This window comes from Microcaecilia unicolor, chromosome 4 (assembly GCF_901765095.1).
Source record: "Microcaecilia unicolor chromosome 4, aMicUni1.1, whole genome shotgun sequence".
Classification (NCBI taxonomy): Eukaryota; Metazoa; Chordata; class Amphibia; order Gymnophiona; family Siphonopidae; genus Microcaecilia; species Microcaecilia unicolor.
Window position 1 is genome coordinate 225,719,606 of NC_044034.1, and position 14,009 is coordinate 225,733,614.

General features: G+C 42.7%; 1 protein-coding gene across 4 annotated transcripts in view; it reads right to left on the reverse strand.

Moving 5' to 3' along the window:
• CDHR5 (cadherin related family member 5) overlaps positions 1-14,009 on the reverse strand; it is a 131,181-nt gene that overhangs the window by 43,719 nt on the left and 73,453 nt on the right. For all 4 annotated transcript variants that reach the window (XM_030201296.1, XM_030201295.1, XM_030201294.1 and 1 more), the window contains exon 9: positions 1,896-1,993. In XM_030201296.1, the coding sequence (XP_030057156.1) occupies positions 1,896-1,993 (98 nt within the window). The remainder of the gene's footprint in view (positions 1-1,895; positions 1,994-14,009) is intronic.

Below are 14,009 nucleotides of genomic sequence, written 5' to 3' on the forward strand. Positions count from 1 at the left end.
AGGTTGGGTAGGAAGGCACCCGTTCATGTACAGTGAGATGCTGCCAAAGGCCTCTTAAAGAAATATTATGCTGGGTAGCATCCGCACTGGGCTCCCTCAGAGAAAGTATTTACCCCTCTCCATATTTCTTGGGGTCTTTCATTCCACTGTTTGTGTCACTTTGCACATCTCATAATGGCTTGAAGTCTTCATGCTACTGTTAGTACCTTTTGCTTCTCTACTAGTGCCATGAGGTTTTCATGGATTTGGACTTAGCTCACACCTTTCTCAGTAGTTCAAGACAAGTTGTAGATAATTGTCCTTTCCCTGAAGGGATTACAATATGTTTGTTCCTGAGTCAACAGAGGGTTAAATGACTTGCCCAAGATCATTAGAAGCACCAGTGGGATTAGAATGTGGCTTCCCTGGTACTCAGTTCGCTGCTCTAATCAATAGCCTACTCCTCTCTTCTGCTTCATGCTACTCTTCATGTCCTGTATTGCTGTTGCTTCTATTGCAGATGCCTGCCAGCCCGCATGTTTTGATTAGAAATGGATTTACAAAAACACCACTTTATAGGGCAAGTCCAAATGATCTGAAGATGAACTGAATGCCTGATCCAACCAAACATAAAGCAAACTAACATTTTTGACCATGTACACACCTACTATATAGGATGAGGCAAAAAAAAAAAAGTTATCTCCTAGAGTGTTTTTCCTGTTTTCTCAGCAACTGCTTAGAGTTTCAACATGAAATTTTACAGCTTTATTTGTTGTTACTATCTACATTTATGTGCCGTGGAAAGAGATTAACTTTAAACACTGTGAAGATACAGGCTTTTTTGTGTGACCACCCAGCAATTTTTGCACGCTCAAAAAGGTTTGCACTGTAAAACTACAATATTTGGAAAAAATGTGGTGCCAGCTTACTGTTAATGACGTCGCAATGACTTTCGTCTAGAGAGCAATGTTGGAGACCTATCACAAGCTCCACCCAAAGCCATAAACAATCGCCAAACTCAAGAAAGCGCTGCAGATGATCTGGGACCGAACAAGGCTGTTAAGAACTTCCCAAAGCGACTAAAGACCTGTGTTAAAGCTGGGGTGGACACTCTGAGCATTCACATTTACTGCAAAATTCTGACACATTGTTAACTGTATTATTTCAATGATGTTATTTTACTGTGTTTTAGCTAGAACACTTTTTATGCACAAAAATCGCTTGGTAGTAATGCTAAAATAGCAACAATGCTAGTTCATAATGCTAAGGTAATTCAATGTTGTTTAATAGTAATATGTAAGTATGATGACTAAATAAGTATGTAAAATATCTCATTGAAATTCAAAGTGGTTGCTGAGAAAACAGCAAAAAAAACTCTACTGGGGTACTTGGGGTTTTTTTTTTTTGTTTTGGTTTTTTTTTTTTTGCCTCACCCTCTATTTCTTTTTTTTTGTGGTAGGATTGCCCTTAGAGACACATGCAAGTCTAAATCCAGTTTTATTTCTAATCCATTATTCACAAAACATGTTCAAAACAGACTCACAGATCAGTAACTGACAGGGATTCCAGCAGGAAAGGATTAATTCTTTTTTGGGCCCTAGGCAAACAAGCATGTCGAGTCGCATTATAACATAAATACAAAAAAATAGGATCCTGTATGATTCTGACTACAGAGGAAAACCAGCAGAGAAGGAAACAGCAGGTAAGAAGTGTTGCTCAAAGACTGAAGGACACTGGACAAGGACAGATCTCTGCGGGAATCTGTGACTCTTGTCCCCCTCCCCCTCCTCCTTTTCTGCCAGCAGCTAACTTACAAAGGCCAAAATCTGCCTTGGGGTTCACTACATTAGCACATCTGATAGAGATTCCCTAGTTTGCCTATTCCTTAATCCTGCCCTAGATTCTAATACACTCACCAGGACCTGAAAGATGGTTATCCCCAGAGTTGATGCTGCTTTCTTCATGGTTATATTCCCACTCACATTATCAATGGAAAATATGTCTTCCTGGTTTCCTAGAGTTGGGAGGAGGGAAACAAACCAATGTGTAACTAAGTCCATTTGAATTCAAACTGAAGGGCTTCTCAGACCCTTAGTACACAACACAAACAGCTTAATTAAAAAAAAATACCATGGGCTTTCTGACCAAGTTAAAAATCATCAAGCAGCTACCACCTCATTATATCAGCATTCCTCATGCAAGTAGAATAACTTCATGTGACAAATTTCTAAAGACATCCACCATGGATCACCAATACATACTGGAAAATATTACAAAACTAATCAAATTCATCTTGATTCACAACTATTTAATCTTCAATAATGGCATGGCACAATATGCTAGATATCAATACACTGAACTGCATAATCACTGTTACAATTGCTAAAATGTTTCAAATAATATACTTTTCCATCACTTTAGAATTGTAACAGTGATCATGTAGTTTATGGAATTGTATGCCCTTGTAATACATTATATGCGGGCAAAACAACATGGACTTTTAAAATCGGATAGAATGAACATCGATGCAGTATGAAAAATAAACGATATGAAGCGCATTTGGTTAATCACTGTAATGAATTTAAACTTGAATTTGACCAATTGAGATGTTTCATAATTGATCTTGTTAAAGTAGGTATTCAGAAAGAAGACAGAGCAAAGTTGCTTTTGCAGAGTGAGCAAAGATGGATACATTGGTTAAGATTCTTAGAACCTAATGGACTCAATAACAGCATTGAGTGGCGAGCATTTTTAAAATGTCTTTGATTGTTGTTTTGAGCTAATAAGCACATTAATTGCAAGTAGCTCTACAGCCAATGAATTCAAAATGCACATGAGCAGTTTTATGATTGGCTCATGACAGATTTGTATTTCAGTATAAGTTGAAACGCCATTTTGAAAAAATGTCAGTAAGATGTCAGCAGCAAGGACAATTGTGAGTCAGATTTTGAAATTTACAATATGCATGTGCTAGGTTTTTTTGTTCCATGTTAAATCTCTAAGAGACCCTTTTACAGAGGGGCGGTAAGCCCAACATGAGCTTACCGTTCACCGCTGCCACCGGAAAAAGAAAACCCCAGAAATGGCTTGCAAGGTGATAACTTAGCGGTAATCGGGCATCACTACATGCTGCCCAGTTACTGCCAGGTTAGCATGGGAGCCCTTATCACCACCTCAATGGGTGATGGTAAGGGCTCCCTGCTGCTTTTATCAAGCTGCGGTGAAAAGGGCCCTGGCGCGCAGGAAAAACGGCCTCCGCCGCTAGTGCAGGGCCCAATTTCCTGCAGCTTGGTGAAAGGATCCCTAAATAATCCTTTTCCATAATGTATGATTTGTAGATTTTTCATTTGAATGAATGAAACCTCTGGATTCCATCAGGCTGTAGAGTTACAACCCCTGAGGAAGCCGTTAAAGTGAAACGGGTCTGGCCACTGTCGGGTGTCAGTTAAGTGCTCGACTTTTCAATTTAATTTTGATTGGAAAATTGCTGCAGAAGGTTATGATATATTGATTGCTGCACTGAAGATTGTGTGTCCAAAATTGAAAATCACATTTTAAATTTGATGAGGAAATGAAACCAAATTTTTTCAAAAAAATGTAAAAATTGAAAGTATGAAAATTGAAATAAAATAGAGCTGTCACGAGGTTTTTCTGACTAAAGATGAAAAGCACAACCCCAGTGTAAGACACTGAAATAATAGTAAGCGTTCAGGTATTTTGAGGTCTTTTCTTTGTGTTTTATTAAATCATAGTAACTGTACATTATGATTTTATTTGTTGAGTTCTTCAGTGTATTGATATCTGTTAAAGAAGCATTTAGAATTTCAGCTTGTTCTCCATCTTAAATAGAGAAGTGTGGTAGCCGTGTTAGTCCACTCTTAAAGGTTATCAATAGAAATAAAACAAAATAAAACATGGAAAAGAAAATAAGATGATACCTTTTTTAATTGGACATAACTTAATACATTTCTTGATTAGCTTTCGAAGGTTGCCCTTCTTCGTCAGATCGGAAATAAGCAAATGTGGTAGCAGATAGTATATATAAGTGAAACATCAAAGCATTACTTTGATAGTCTGACAGAGTGGGAGGGTGGTGGTATGCATGGGGACATCAAAACATTTCATTGATATTCTAACAGGATGGGTGTTGGTAGGTGAGAGGAGGGTGATATAAACAGAGAAATAAACAGAGAAATACAACTTTATGGTTTATAATGGGCTAGAAAACCCAGATCCTTATTAAGTCCTGTTTGTTGGGTGTCAAAATATTCAATCATTCTTACTTCAAAGGTCTTACGTTCCTGTATTGTTTTAAAATTACCTTTCAGTATTCTTACTGTGAAATCACTGGTGTAGTAGTCTGGTCTTGTAAAGTGTTGGCCCACAGGGATGGGGGCTTGACTGGCATCGGCTATTTTCATGTGATGTCTGTGCAGATTGAATCTTGTCTTAAGCATCTGGCCTGTTTCTCCAATATAGCATCCTTCGTTACATTTTTTTTACACTGAATGATATATACCACATTGGAAGATGAGCATGTAAAAGATTCCTTTATGTTGAATATTTTTCCCTTGTGAATGACTGTCAAAGTAATGCTTTGATGTTTCTCTTATATATACTATCTGCTACCACATTTGCTTATTTTCAATCTGACGAAGAAGGGCAACCTTTGAAAGCTAATCAAGAAATATATTAAGTTATGTCCAATAAAAAAGGTATCATCTTATTTTCTTTTCCATGTTTTATTTTGTTTGATTTCTATTGATAAGCTTGTTCTCCCAATTTATTTACAACAATATACTAGCCTTTTCATGGCAGAACTGGGAGACATTTTTGAATGAACGCTACACCAGACTTTTCAACTATTACTAGTATATTGATGGCATTTTTGTATGAGAAAAGACTCATACAATTTCACAACTTTTTAAAGGGGTCTGTTTGTTAAGCCATTTTGAAATGACTTGATAATGTACCATTTAATGTGCGTAAATGCTTCTAGGATTTATTAAACTGTGGTGACTGAGTACTGTAGTTTAGTACATGCCACGTGGACCCTTGAAGGTGCACTGCTGTAGCTGGAAATGCATGTGTGTTCCCAGCTGTGGCAGTACATGATAACAGCTCACGGGCCACAGTCTTTAAAGGGTCAGCAGCCCTGAGTGAAACTTTTCCATTCCTCTTCCTCTTTCTCCTTCCAACAGAAATCTTCTTCAGGAAAAAAGAAGCTCTTCCAAAAGATTAACCAATACTTCAACTCTGGCCCCCTGGCATCAATCCACATACCCAGGTCCCTCTCCCATCTTTGGATTCTCATTCTTGCTCTGGAGCAGTCAGAGAACATCCCATATAGTAACAAGGCACAATCGCTCTTGCCCCACAGACACTAGCATTCAAAATAATGTCAACTAACTTGCAGCTCTCTTTTTCCTCTTTTGGGAGGGAGGGTTGCAGGGATCCATCTTTGTTCCAAAGAAAAATTCTGTTGGATGGGATGGGAGGGATGCTCCAAATGGGCCTGTGTACCTTACTTAGATTCCGCTGGGGGCAGAGCCCAACATGCTTAGCAGGCATGCTAGTACGCTGATACCTACCTTGCTCAGTTTTTATAATAATGAGCTATTGCCCTCATGCAAATGAAGCATTAACTATGTCAACACAAATGGGAAAAGAGAGCAACATCTGGAAAGCAGTATATGCCAATGCCCGAAGTATAGGAAATAAGGTTTTCGATCTGGAGGCTGTGATGGAAGAGGCTGATTTGGATTTAGTGGCGCTCACAGAGAGATGGTTCAAAGAGAGCCATCTACAAATCAACACTGGCTAATTAGCTTATTTGAATTATCTATTATCACTATACAGTAGCTAATTCTCCAACCTATATTACTGCTCAGCTGCTCATATATCTTCTCCACTGATCATATTTTCTCTTTTACTCCAAATAACTAAACATTTGTGTGGAAGAAAAGACTTCAGTCATTTTAACAGTACCTTATAAGCCTCATAGCTATATTTAAAGGTTACTGAACTCTTCCATCATCAGTCTGAAACAACCTCCACCGCCTCTATTATTCTATATTTTTTTCATTTATTATTTATAAATAATCTTTCAATAATAATATTTATAATAGTGCTTTTTGGTATCAATAAAACTTTACTTTTTTGGCTTCAGCTTAATTCAATAGTTATAAAAGTGGTTACAATAGCAGTTATATTTCTTAATGACAATAAAAACTTATCTTATCTTGGCTGGGCTCAACAGAACCTCTCACAGAAAATGCTTCCTGAGGAGCTGCCAACACATATAACATCAAAAGTGCCTCATTATTTAGCGTTGTTTCTCTTTTCTCAAGTGCTACTATACTGCTATTCATCCCTGAACAATATGATTAATGAAAAGAAACATTGCCTACCCGTTGTTTGAACAGCTCATCTATATTCAGAAAGACGCCTCCAATACTGAAAACCGCCAAAAGTGGGAGCGTGCGAACAAGGGTGTTTAACAATATACTTTCTACAGTGACGTAACGGGGCGGGACCTGACATTTAAGGTAGTACTTCGGGAAACTTCGCAATAGCCTACTGTAGGCTCTAAACCAAGATTCCCCAAAACAAGGGGCGTGCGCACAGGATTGTTTCAGCCTATATTCTCTACAGTAACATCATAGGACGAATCCCAGCATTTAAAACGATACCAAGGGAAACCCCGCAATACCCTACTATTGGCTCCATCCAGGAACACGCTCCCAGATCGTTGGAGCTGAATACCCCATTCATATCCATTCATCCAATTGTACATTCTTCAGAATAAAGACATGGTAAACCTCAAACAAGTAAAAATAAGGGGCCCCCAAACACAATCAAAGTGTATACAGCATATTCATGGGGTCACGCAACGGGCATGATGTAATAAAAAAGGGGACATATCACTATTCCAAATTTCAATATATGTTTACATTATACTATCCAAAAACCAATGCGTCCATCTTACCATATATATTGTTTATAAACGGGACGTCATATACATGTATTATCATTAAAAAATGAAAATAATTAATTAAAATAACAGTATAAAACAAAATGCTGCCATTTCACACATACCATTGTGTTGTTAATATTTAAAATCAAAAAACAGCATATGAGTTTTAAAATATAATTATAAACTGATTAATTCGTTACTTAATGAGTATAGTTTATAATTATATTTTTTTTTTTTTTTTATTTGTAAGAAGTCTTTTATTGAAAATTTGCAATAAACAATGTACAATAATCATCGCTCTACATTGGTGTGTTTACAATATAGTCTCAGCAAGGTGAAATCCAAGTAGGACAATGAACTGCCACAATACAACAGTAAAATATAACTGTAGAAACTTCAACTTTATGTTATTATGTTTTAATAAGGAAAACATTCCCCTCCCCCTAACCCTCCTCTGAACAGTCGCCCCCTTCCAAAATTGAAACCTACCCGATCCCTCCCTCCCCCTGCTTTTTCCCTGCCCTTCATAGCTGTCTCACTTTGCATCATTCAAACTTCTCCCTTGCATCTGCTCTAATCATTACCTACTGCAATAGCAAAGAACTGCCATATATCATGCCACTTGTGCAGTTGATGTCTCCTGACTGCCAAGAGTCTTTCCATCTCACACACATGTTTCAATTTATTGTGCCATCTCTTAACCGACGGGACCCCGTGGTGCTTCCAGTGCTGAGCAACGGTTACTCGGGCAACACACACCGCCTGCCTCAACAGCTTATGCTGCGCTGCCGGCATGCCCTCTACTTTTGCAGCAAAAAGAAACACCGTCGGGGCCCACGGAATGGGTGTTTGTAACCAGCTCTGCAGCCTGTTTTGAACCGCTTTCCAGAAAGCTCTCACTTTATGGCAGTTCCACCAGAGGTGCCCCATCGTCCCCCTCATGCCACACCCCCTCCAGCAAAGACCTGATGTGTTTGGGTATATGCGCTGGAGGCGATCAGGAGTAAGGTACCATCTGTATAGCACCTTCACAGCATTTTCCTTTAACGGGACATGTGTGGAAACCTTTGTCGCTTCACGTTCTATTCTCTCCCACCCCAGCACATCCAGTGTCACCCCCAACTCCCTCTCCCAGCCCCTCCTATGACATTCATACACAGGGTGCTGCATAGTGATGTATTTGTAAAGTGTACCTATCAGGCCTCTAGAAGTGGTTAACTTTTCACATATCTCCTCTAAGTAGCCTTTGGGCTGCTTGAGTACCGTAGCAACGGCCTTGGTGCGAAGGAAGTGAGTTAATTGGTAGTATGCAAAATCATCTCTCAACACCCCAGGGTTTCGTGACTGCAGCTCTCCAAATTCAAGAAGAGTGTCCCCATCAAATAGCTGGTCCCATGTTCGTAGCCCTTCCCTGTACCACCGCATGACCGAGCCCTCCGTCGTCCCAGGCAGGAATAATGGGTTGTGTGCTATAGGTGCCAAACGAGTCAAGGTACACTTACCCCCCAGAAACAGCTGGTCCCAATAATGAAGGGTAACCTCCACCGAGGGACAGACGCTCTCGGCAAGCTTGCGAAATGTCTTTGGTAACCACATAAGCGCTCCCAGCGGTGTCGTACCTGCGGAATGTTGTTCCAAGTGCACCCACTGTCTGTCTGGGTATGCCTGATACCACTCCAAAGCTACCTTTCCCTGGGCCGCCCGATAGTACCAGAAAACATTCGGGACCGCCAGTCCCCCGCGGCGTCTCCCTTGGTACAACAGGGCACGGGACAACCTAGGATGCTTTCCTGCCCAGACGAACCGCACAATTCTATCTTGCAATGAGGCTAGAAATCGCCTGGGCATCATTACAGGCAGCACCTGGAATAAGTATAAGATTCGAGGTAAGACGTTCATCTTAAGAATTGCTATACGACCGAACCAGGAGACCTCTAAATCACCCCATCGTTCCATATCTGCTGCAAGGGCTCGAACCAGGCCTCTATAATTAGCGGAGAATAAATCAGACAGGTTGGAAGTGAGATTCACCCCCAAATATCGGATGTGCCTACCCGCCCACCGAAAAGCATGAGCAACTTTAAGTTCTGCAACTGTATCTTCCGGTAGGGAGATATTTAGGGCCTCTGATTTTGTCATATTGACTTTAAAACCCGATACTACAGAATACTCCTCAATAAGCTGAGTAAGTCTAGGGAACGCTTCACGGGGACGGGTTATATACAGCAAAACATCATCCGCAAAGAGTGCCATTTTATGCATTTTCCCTGCCACAGTAGGCCCTGCCATCAGCGGATCTTCCCGAACCCTAGAGGCAAATGGTTCCATAACAAGTGCAAACAAAAGGGGGGAAAGAGGGCAGCCCTGTCTTGTGCCCCTGTGCAAGGAGAAAGAGTCTGAGTGACTGCCGTTGATCTTAATGCAAGCTCTAGGAGAGGAATAAAATGCTTGTATCCAGCCCCTAAACCGCGTGCCAAACCCCAAAGTCTCCAGGGTCCTATACATAAAAGGCCAGTGGACCCTGTCAAAGGCCTTTTCTGCATCTAGGCTTAAGAGGCATAATGGTCTCTGATTTCGCTTGGCCAGGTATATAAGATCTAAAGTGCGTCTGATATTGTCCATCGCCTTTCTGTAAGAAACAAAGCCCACTTGATCAGGGTGCACTAGGGTTGGCATCAACGGTGCAAGCCTATTAGCAAGGACCTTAGCCAGAATTTTGACGTCGGCATTTAGGACAGATATGGGCCTATAAGAGCCACAGTCAGTGGTATCTTTGCCGGGCTTTGGGATCACCGCTATCCAGGCCTCCAACATTGTCCGCGGCAGATTTCCCCCCACCCCCACCTGGTTAAACATATCAGCAAGCAGGGGGGCCAATTCAACGGCGAATGTCCGATAGAACTCGTTGGGAAATCCGTCAAGCCCCGGAGACTTGTTGGAGGGCATGCCTCCAATCGCCTCCTGGACCTCTTTAGGTGTAACAGGCTTCTCCAACAATTCCTGGTGTTGCTTAGCTAGGGGGATGAGGTCACTATCTTGCAGGTAATTGTCTATTTTTTCCCCAGGAGGTTCAATCTCCTGCTCGTAGAGCTTCTGATAATATTCTCTGAAGCGCTCACGAATGAGTGCCGAATGACGCAACAAATCACCCCCTCTGTCTTTCACCTGCTTAATCATTCTATCAACTTTCTGTCTTCGCAGTCGCATTGCCAATAGGCGCCCAGCTTTGTTAGTTAATTCATACGATTGTACCCCTTGTCTCGCCCTTATTAACTCAAGTTGTTCCGAGTACATCAAATTCAATGCCATTCTCTCCCTACACAGGGCATCCCAGATTTGTGGCGTGGGACCAGCCTTGTGCTGTTGTTCCAGTGCCTGTATACGCCCTATGCACGTGTTTAAGCGGGATCTACGGGCCCTTGCGCGAGTACTAGCCAATTGCAAAAAATGTCCTCTGGACACCGCCTTTAAAGCGTCCCACACTACATGCATCGGTGGGCCAGAAGCTAAGTTGTGCTCGAGGTATTCTTTAAACACCTGTCTGTAGCCCTCCACCACCTGCTCTTCCTGCAACAGGCTCGTGTTCAGAGACCAGCGTCTATCTTTCACTTCAGTTTGAATATTTGGGAGAGTGACCCATATTGGGGCGTGATCAGATATCGTCATACTACCAATTCCAGCATTTGGGCTTAATTCCACTAGCGTGGTATCTAAGAAGATGTAGTCAATACGGGAGTATGTTTCGTGCACTGGAGAATAATATGTATAGTCCCTTTCTGTATGGTGTGTCAGTCTCCAAAGATCTAAGAGCCCCAGGGAGTAGGCCAACGAGACCAGCGATCGCGCTTCTTTGCGCCCCTCCGTCCTGACAGCCCCCGAGCGATCTTGTCCTGGGTTCATAACAGCATTGAAATCACCCCCAAGTATAAGCGCCCCAGTAGTGAAGGTCCCCAATAAGGCTTGTATTTTGTGAAAAAAATCCCCTTGTCCAGAATTTGGGGCATATATTGATGCCACCGTGAGGATTACTTGGTCTATCTTAAGTTGTAGAAATAAAAAACGCCCCCCAGGGTCTCTTTTAGTCTGCATCACCTGGGCCCCCAGTGAAGATTGCAGCAGTATCGCCACTCCTCCCCTCCTTGAGTCCACCCCGGATGCGCAATAGACTCCTGAGTAACCAGGGCAGGAGAGAAATTTCTCGTGTTTGCGACGCAGGTGTGTTTCTTGCAATAAAACTATGTGTGGTTTTAACTGATGGAGTTCTCCATAGAGCTTCTGCCTTTTTTGGGGCATGTTAAGTCCCTTGACATTATAGGAGACTATCTTCAGCTCAGGACTCATGTCTTAACGTGTAAAAAAGAGCTAAAGTCTGCAGAGAGTAAAAGCAATGCACCTCCCCCTTGTGAGCAGCACAGGTTAGTATAGCAGTAGTTATGACCTATGTCTTCCCTCCTCCCACCACCCTCCCTTGTCCCTCTATCCCCATCCCTCCCCCCACATCTCCCCCCTGTTACACCAGCCAGGAGTATATAACCCCTAGATGGGATCCGAGTAAGTGGGTCACAACACTCCCGACACCCCAGCCAGACATCCCCTCCCCCCGCCCAGTTGCTTTCCAGCATTCAACCGCTTTTGTATGCCCTCCTGCCCATCCCCCTTCACCATAGTGTTGTTTCCTGTAAAGTGTATCTATACACTTCCAGCTTCAGCCAACCGCATCATGTCATTCATGCAATCCAGTCAGACCTACAGTCCCACAAGCCTCACCTCACAGCAAGAATTAGCTGGCCATACATCAGACTTGGTCGCCGATTAGAACAAGTCCTGGCAGACCAATGGTAGTCTGGCATAGTGGCACATGTCTTTGTCCAGTTACTCAGTCCAAATGTCTCTTGTCTCTCCTGGAGTCAGTCCAATCATCTCTTGTTGTTGCCTCGTCGCGCTGGCCCCGATGCTCTTTGCCAGCCCTGAAGCTTGGCCATGGTGGATGATGCCAGCTCACCTGGTGGGGTAGCCGAGTTCACCAACTCTGCTGCGTGTAGGGCCTCCCATGCTTCTTGTAAGGATCTCACACGGTATTTGCTACCCTTCAGGGCAAAGTTCAGAGAAAACGGGAAGCCCCATCTGTATTGCACTTGATGTTTTGTTAGTATATCTAGGGCTGGCTTCATTTGTCGTCGTTGCTGCAGGGTATATTGCGACAAATCTTGGTACACCAGTACCTTTGCGCCTCCAAACTCCAGGTTCTGCGCCTTCCGCGCCTTAGTCATGATCAATTCCTTGGTTTCGTATTTGTGGAAGCGGACAATAATATCTCGCTGCTGCTGTTCTTTGCGAACTCCAAGCGCTCTATGCGCTCTGTCCAGTTCCACAATATTCTCTCCCGCTTCTGGGCCAAGTAATGAGGCACAGATCGTCTGCACGATCTGTGTAACGTTCTCTGTTTCTCCTCCTTCTGGCACCCCTCGAAACCTAAGGTTGTTCCGCCTCCCTCGGTTTTCCAAATCATCTATCTTATATTCTAGGTCCAATCTGTGTTTGTCCAGTTCAAGCAGCTTCTCATTATGCTTAAGCAGTGTCTCTGCCTGTTCCTCTAGCTTAAGTTCTGCATCTTCCACCCGCCCCCCCAACTCACGGAGGTCTGTGCTCAAGGAATCCATGCGTTCCAGAATTTCATCCTTCGACTGCTTTATCTCCGCCTGAATGTTCGCTAAAAACCTCCGCAGTTCAGTTGGGATACTTTTTTTGGAGGGCGGGTGTCGCTGCTCGGCCTGAGACTGGGCCGATTCGGAGTCGGAGCGCGAGGCTCGCTCTGGTGACTCGTGGCGTTTGGCGCTTTTTCCCGCCATGATTCGCTCAGACCGCTCGCTCTCTTTTTTTCGCGTAGCGGGAGTTTTGCTCATCGCCGATTTTGGTGAAGGGAGAGTTTAATAAGCTGGTTTCGCTAAGTTCTCACGCTCGCTGCCGTTTTTTATGGCTGTTTAAAGCTTAAATCAAGCGCGAGGAGACGGAGCTCTCAGGCTAGGCTGCCATCTCTCCCGGTGACGTCACTTCCTATAATTATATTTTTAAACTCATATGCTGTATACACTTTGATTGTGTTTGGGGGCCCCTTATTTTTACTTGTTTGAGGTTTACCCTGTCTTTATTCTGAAGAATGTACAATTGGATGAATGGATATGAATGGGGTATTCAGCTCCAACGATCTGGAAGCATGTTCCTGGATGGAGCCAATAGTAGGGTATTGCGGGGTTTCCCTTAGTATCGTTTTAAATGCTGGGATTCGTCCTATGACGTTACTGTAGAGAATATAGGCTGAAACAATCCTGTGTGCACGCCCCTTGTTTTGGGGAATCTTGGTTTAGAGCCTACAGTAGGCTATTGCGAAGTTTCCCGAAGTACTACCTTAAATGTCGGCTCCCCCCCCCCCCCCCCGTTACGTCACTGTAGGAAGTATATTGTTAAACACCCTTGTGCGCATGCTCCCACTTTTGGCGGTTTTCAGTATTGGAGGTGTCTTTCTGAATATAGACGAGCTGTTCAAACAACGGGTAGGCAATGTTTCTTTTCATTAATCTTATTGTTCGGGGATGAGGCTGGTTTTATAAAGTTTGAAACCCCCCCTTCTTTATATTATGGGCTGCACTGAGATTTCGTCACGAAGACCCTTTGGTTTTGAAAGACGAATTTACGGGAGTCAGTTACATGATTTTTGCGCATATTCTTTGCAGTTACATGTATTAAATTGCCTCGAGGGGAGGCAAAGCAGTCCCTATTGGGGTTTAATATAGAGAATATTGTTCAATCAGCAGCTGCATATAAGCATTTGTAATTTGAAGGCTTTCAGGGCTCTGGTAATGACTCTCTTTCACTTTTCTGTTTGTTCTTTCGATATAGAGATGCTGAATATGGCCTCATCATAATGAATTTTAGCTAATATACTGTTTATGAAGTAAGGGGTTTTTTTTACGAAATAGGGGGCGTCATCTTCATTGCTTGAAGTATTTATTGTTTATTATGTGGCCACCATTAGATGATTGATCATGAACACCCT